The sequence below is a fragment of the Morone saxatilis genome, unplaced genomic scaffold, assembly GCF_004916995.1.
Source record: "Morone saxatilis isolate NCDOM2014 unplaced genomic scaffold, NCSU_SB_2.0 Contig24, whole genome shotgun sequence".
Classification (NCBI taxonomy): domain Eukaryota; kingdom Metazoa; phylum Chordata; class Actinopteri; family Moronidae; genus Morone; species Morone saxatilis.
In genome coordinates, this window is record NW_023339807.1 from 25,471,545 (window position 1) to 25,478,782 (window position 7,238).

Here is a 7,238-nt window from a genome sequence, read left to right on the forward strand (position 1 = left end):
CCCACCCCATGGTAGCATGTGTGGACTGAGAGGTTTGTACATTGGACTCAAAGTTGCAGCATTGAAGCGGTTTGTCGCAGTCGACTCGTTCGGCGCCTCCGTCCACATCCACGCGTGTACTAATATCACTACGCTTGTGTTGTTTGTTTCATGTCATAAAAATCGTGCAACATTAGTAACACCCTTTTTTTTTTGAAGAAAGGAAAACAAATCCCGAAAAAGAGAAAACAAAAAATATATTTATAGAATATTTTTCATATAATAAAATAAAATCAAATTCCAAATAAAACAAGATGCCTAACCTACACAAAAGAAAACGCAGATTTCTATATCATCACGACAGCTACCATCAGTGTAAGCTGTGGTAATGATGATAATAATAATAATATCAATTATCAGAGAACAATTAAAAACAGACTGTCACCAGCACAAATTAACACTGGAAAGTGAGTGAGACTTCTAAACATCATTATACAGGAGCAAGTATCGCTTTTTTCTGTGTGTGGGAGGGGGGATGCAGGTTCTTTAAACTATTTCTCAGCACGATTGTCTTTCGGTTTTGTGATTACAGCGACCCCTAGTGTTGCTCTAAAGAACGTGCCAGGGCTTCATACGACCGGTGCCAAAACCCCCGTCGCAAAAAGAAAGCCATTTTGTTTCGTTTTTTGACAAACCTATGGCTTGCGGTTTCAATACGTGGGGTCGAGTTTTGTTTCAGTTTTTTGTTCGGAGCTCAGGGTACAACAGTCTTAACAGTCAAAGTGTTTACACTCTGGGGGGGGATTTATGTTTACTCTGCCACGCGCTCAGAAAAGCAATATTGACACTCAGACTTGTCACAGAGTGGATGAGTGTGTGTGAGTGACAGACGGAGAAAAAAAAAACAGAGATAAAGTGAGGAGAGGATGATGGGAGTAGTGTGTGATGAGGCTGGGGAGTCGGGTTGGGGTGGGGGTGGGGGGGTTGTGTTATTCATGGAAATGACCCCCCAAAATAATTTGACTTGTCATTTCAGCGCTGACACCCGCTGTCTGGACGGAGTAAACAGAAAAGTAGTGTGTGATGAAAACTGTGTGTGTGTGTGGTTTTGAGATTAAGCTTCCAGAGAGGAGGAAAAAAACCCCGACTGAGTGAGTGAGTGAGTGAGTGAGTGACAGGGGTGAGAGGGAGGTGAAGAGGGCCTGCCCGTGAGAAGGATGTGGTGGCTGGATGTAGTAAAACCCAAAGTCGACAAGTCTGCGTTGGATTTGGGAGGTAGTCATTAAAAGATCAAGACTCGTTCTGAAACCTCCGGCTTAACGACGAAACGATACCCAGACTGCCTCCAAAGCTTTTAACAAGCAAATGGACGGAGGCTGAGAGTGCTTTTAGGAAAAAAATAAATAGATGAATTTGCACTCTTGACCGCTAAATCTACCCACTAAACCCTAAATCACCCATTGCCACTTTTACGCAGTACAAAAATGACATCCTTCACATTTCTTTTACCTTCATAGTCGTTTTTACCTCTCCGTAATATAAAACCACAGCCAACCAGTGACGAAGGAGAGATCCTTTAAATATACACACATGGCTTCTAACAAGAGGAAACGGGAAACCTCGAAAAGGGGACATCCTTGGCTCGCTTAATCGTACGCTGTCTGTGTGTCTGCTAGAGTTCGACTGATATGTTTGTGACAGATGATGCTGGCATTGACGCTGCAAATACTTTGATATGCCAAACTGCAAACTTATTTTTTGGGAGGGAGTTTAGACCCTCATGGGACACTCAACTAGCTTACACTGTAAGCTGCTGTTGCCTTTAAAAGATGAAACTACTAAATTTAGGATTATTTTCTGTGGTTAATTAGTTGCTTAATTGATATGAAAAAAACAACCTATCATGATTAGTGGGTTTACAATTGCTGCAATTAGCAATAAACTAAATAAAATGAGCGTGCCAATTCTTTCTGTCATTATTCATGTTTTAAATAAAATTGAAAAAATATATATAAATAAAAATATCTTTTAAATAGCCTTTTAGGTTGTACTTTGATATTTTTATTTAAACCCTTTTAATGATAAATCATTTCATGAAGTTTTAAATAAATGTACAAATTTCCTTTTAGAAGGTCCTATTTACTTCTTTTACTAATTTCTCTCCCCTCATATTGTCTTAAAGTGAATTCAATGAATGAATTATACTAACTGCAAACAGGCAGCCACTGATACATATTTAAGGTGGTCCAGCTCAGAGTTGTAAAGGGAGCTCTGGTTCATTGATGTACAGTAATAAATTATCTCAATTAAATTACAACAAAACTCATTTTTTAAGGATTAAATAAAAAGTGCACACATTTATTTGTATCTGCTGAATATCAGATTTTGAACAAACCAGCCAGTAATATCAGTCTAACCCTAGTGTGCATGTACAGGACGTGTGTGTGTGTGTGTGTGCGTGTGTGTGTGTGTGGATCAGGTGTCAGGGGTTAAAAGGTAAAGTGCGCTCCATCAGTGACAGAGTCCTAACCATTGCTCACTCAAAACAGTCCGAGTCACCACGGCTACGTCTTCCCTTTCTGCCTCTACAGCACCCTCTCTTGGCTCGTCGACATATTACACTTTATATACACGCATAAATAATAATAAAAAAGAGACCGATCCACTGAGAATCAATGTGTTTGCTTTTTTTCCTGTTTTGTTGAGGGATATCCTGCCGAATATATAGTTAATATATACAATCCCTGTCGTCTATTGTCGTCTCCGGCCCCAGATGCAGAGCTGCCCTCGCTACCGCCTGAAGCTGTTTAAATATATACTTGTATATGATTTTTTTTTAACCTTCAAAACACCTTATCCCTGTCACACAAAAGCCACAAAGGTTACAGATTGCTTATATACATGGTACCTCACGAATCTCCCCTTTGAACATCAGCTATCTATTCAAAACACGAGTCGCTTCACAAAAATAATTTCAGCTGTGTGCATTGCAGGTGTGTGTTCAAGGATGAAATTGAGAATGAACATTTGCCCAAATCACTTTGTTAAAAAACGACCAGTTGAGGTAACAAACCCGTATACACACACACACACACATGCCTTTCTCAGCATCTGGAGTTGACAAGATGTGGGCGAAACTAGGAGTATCTGCGTCATGTGTCATTGAGCTCTTGCAGCTCGTCCCTGATTCAAAGAAAAGCAGTCTTTTACCTCGGCAACAAATCGTGTTCCTCGTTTGACAGCTAGTCTGCATGTTTCAGATTAAACGAAGACCCGGGGGTCGTCAGTCTTGTACAGGGCCAAAGTGCCGGGCCTGTTGTTGATGCGGCCACTGGCTCGGCTGGGGAGGGAGTTTTTCTTTTTAGTGTCTTCATATTCAAAAACTGAAGCGAATCCAAACTCTAAAGATCAACAGTTGAGACAGAAGGACAAAACTCCACGCTTTAAAAAGAGCAAAATGGCCCGAGGCTCTTAGAAAAGAAACGAGAATCTAAAGCGATAGCGATACAACCGTGGTCGGGCCGATGTGTACAAACAGGTGGACTCATTTGGTGGCACTGGCTCAATGCAGTGCAGTTTGTGGTTGACCAAAACCTACTGATGAACAGTATGGACGAGAAAGCGGGAGCATACCACCAGCCGCTAAGCTAATGCAGGGCATGCTGGGAAACCAGGTTGGTCTGCTCTGCCAGCGGCTCGGGCGAAATAGGCCTGATTAAAAACGTACTCATTCACTTCCACTCAAATACAGCTGAATAAAGTCCAACACTGTAACTGTTTTGAATAATCCCTGGTTTGGTGGCTCAACCCCTCGGGGTTTTGTGTATGTGTGTGAGTAAAAGTACATTAGAGTTCAAATGTGTATGCACATTGGCGTACAGGTGCGTGTCAGTGTCCATACGTGCGACATGAGAGTGTTAGCATGCTTGTTGTGAGTGTGTGTGTGTGTGTGTGTGAGGTCAGGGTTTCCTGTGTGGACAGCAGGTTACTGGGTCGATGGCGGGGATATATATTTATATGTGTGTGTGTGTATGCAGGGGAAAGGAGATCAGGGGCATCAGGGCTGGTGGGGGCATGTACACAAGCCACAAGTACACATCTCCATCTCCATCCTCCATCTGTCCGTCCGTCCGTCCATCCCTCTCCGCTCATCTCTTCATGTGACCCAGGTATCCAGTCTCATTCTCTTGACGTTGGTCCCGTCCTGCTCCTGGGGCTCGGCCGAAGAGGGCCGCAGGAGGACCATGGTGGGCTGCTGGGCCCCGCCGCTGGCCTGGTGGTGGAAGTCCAGACCCCCGCCTCGTCCCTGGGTGCCGTCGTCCCGGTCGCTGCCCTCATACGAGCTGCCGTTGCTGCTGAGGCTGTCGACTGGTGAGCGGCCTTGACCTCCCGCTTCCAGGCGCAGGTTACCCGGGTAGGCGACCGTCACCAGACCTTGTCCCTGGACTTGACCCTGGCCTCCTCCACCTCCCCCGCCGCCGCAGGTGGAGCTGGGGGTACTGCGGTCGCGGTTTGGTGAGACGGGTTCGGACTTGATGTTGACGTTGGGGTTTGTGTTGACTGTCAGTGCGGTGCCCTGAGTTATGTGGCTCACCGGCCTGAAGAGATGGAGAGGGGACAGAAAGAAGAGAACAGAAGACAAACAAAACAAGGTGAGACTACAGACAGCATCAAGAACATAATTAAAGAACCACCTGTGTTATCCTTGGACATCACATGAGAGCAGACCTTCATCTGACAACAGTTTGCAGGGATGTCGCTGTCACCATATGCAGATAAACATAAACTGGGCTTTTACAGATAAGCTAGCCATTTGCAAAGACAAACACCCAAGACACTCTGCAGCAATGCTAGAAACCAGGCAAACGTAGGCTTGATTGGACATCAGCACATGAAGAACAAGGACACACGAAACAAAGAGGCCACATTAAAGCACAGTCCATAAGCCATGCAGCCCCAACATCCTTGCATTTTAGATATGGTCCGTTATGGTTCACGCTGCACACCTGACCCTTCCAAAGCCCCGCCCCTTTTTGCTCTGTGCTCCAATAACAGTTGAGCACGCCTCGGGCAACTTTCTCCTATCCTGTACTTAGATATGCTATATGCTAGGCTAATCTATGTTGAAAAGAACCACATTCTGAAGATGGTTAAAAGATAAAGGCAGAATATATATGGACACATTTTAAGTTAGCTAATGTTAGCAAAATGCTATTACATACTTTATTTACGATTAATGTAGATTAAGTAGCTACTTAGCTTACGTTGTTACTTAATACTGTAGGCTACATGTGGCTTTTATGTTTCAACCATTTTCAAAACGTAGTGATCTTTTCAATATAGACGAGCCTGGCACATAGCAAATCGAAGTACACAGCTGATCCAGGTTCCCAAAGGCACTGAGGAAGGGTCCATTATAAGCAAATCTGAGCTACAATAAGTCATCAGGACCACAAGTAAGTAGCCTTCCAGATGAGAGGTTTGTGTAGCATTCCTCATCAGAGCACACCTCTTTGCTGCAAGTCACATTCTCTGATATTAATTCCACAACAGATGTAGAAACAGTTGAATATGAGCATCAGTCCAGACTACATTTCTGTTCTGTTCGGCTTCCACAGCATGACAATCTGCAGGCTATCAGATATCAGCATCTGTCCGTCCACCTGTAACAACCTTGTGCATCTGTGTATTCGGCATCACTGCTCGAACTGGAAAGGGATCAAAACTCAGACCTTTAGGCAACTGTGGCAATATTTAGTGGCACCTTTTGGAGTCTTCAAGCTATTATTCTCACCAACTCAAATAAAGCACTTACGGCTGTGACAGAATACATTTCTCTGACACTTAAACCCCCTCCCCCCTCAATTCTGCTGTGATTAAGAAGTCGAGGGATACAAGAAACAATAAAAATTAGTCTCAGCCAGCTAATCTGAATATAAAAATGAGCATGAGAGTTAGTAATTCCTCTGCTTTTCCTCTCAAAGAGGACGGCCACTCTGAGGCAATGTGGATTTGATAATAGAAGATCCATGAACCAACTGTTGGATGCTGCTCTTCTCATATGTTTGTGATTCTGTCATTGTATTTCAGACGGACTATTGCGCAACACATCATCACCAGAACTGTCAGATTGTTCCGGGAGATTCAGAGGGTCCATGTTCCACCTATTGGCAGCGTTCAGACGTGATGTGGCTACAGATACCGGCCAGACTATGAAATACGAGACAGGAATGCCAGTTTGAGAAATACATCCATGAGTTTTTAAGGATTAACAGACGCTAAAAGACTGCACAGGTTTATACTACGATGAGGAACTTAACTTCACAACAACAACAAAATCGTATCCTCTGACTCCACGATCGTAAACAGTAGAATTGACCCTTCCTAAGTCCCGCCCCTTCAATCGTTAGCTAGCTAGTTACAGCTCAAAGCTCAAAGCGAGTCTAGAACATAGCATATCTAAGTACAGGAAAGGAGAAAGTTTGCTTGCTCAACTGTTATTGGAGCATAGAGCAAAAAGGGGCGGGATTTAGGGTGGGTCAATTATGCTGTTCATGTTACAAATACTCTACCTGGAATGTGTGCTTTCACCTGTTGGATTGCTCAAAGCAGTGCATTGCTGGATGATATTTGGTTATGGCTAGCAGATACAACGTTTTAGCATTTTTTGCATGACTGTAATTCTCTCTTGCTGCGTAACCAGTCAGTCCCTCCAGCTACTTCTGATGTTGCAATCACAACAATTAACATAAATTCAACCAATCCCTGTGAATTCTGTGTGACCTTGCAATTTTCTACAAATTTGACCGATCATAGTTTCCTGCATGAAACGTTAATAATCATTTACAAATGGGAGACGTCTGCGTGACGTTATTCTGACTGGAAAAAGTTGCCTTATATTTTACATGCATTGCAATTTTTTTGAAAAACTGCTGTGAAATCGGGTATTTTAGGCAGCAACAATCCTAAAAAAAAAAAGCATGTGAAATCTTGGAAGGTCTGACCAGTGTGTCAACAGAGTAGTCTCATTGAAATGAATCAGTGGGCAGTGTCTGACATGGACTTACTCAGCCACCACCAACATCTAGACTTTCTAGTCACGTCTTTCTAGGCATATCCGTCTTTTAATTTAAAGAAATTTCTTCACATTAATGGAGTTAAATCACCAAAGTCTGTTCTATCTCACTAATTATTGTTAAACATGTCCAGTTGTTCACATCTCTGATCTCAATCATTTTTAGTTTTAAAAGTATGATCAC

At 43.1% G+C, this 7,238-nt stretch overlaps 1 protein-coding gene across 11 annotated transcripts in view; it reads right to left on the reverse strand.

Annotated features, from left to right (window-relative positions):
- Positions 1-184: 184 nt before the first annotated feature.
- mef2d (myocyte enhancer factor 2d) overlaps positions 185-7,238 on the reverse strand; it is a 65,720-nt gene continuing 58,666 nt past the window's right edge. For all 11 annotated transcript variants that reach the window (XM_035673127.1, XM_035673125.1, XM_035673123.1 and 8 more), the window contains one exon: positions 185-4,577. In XM_035673127.1, the coding sequence (XP_035529020.1) occupies positions 4,136-4,577 (442 nt within the window). In that variant the 3' untranslated portion in view covers positions 185-4,135. The remainder of the gene's footprint in view (positions 4,578-7,238) is intronic.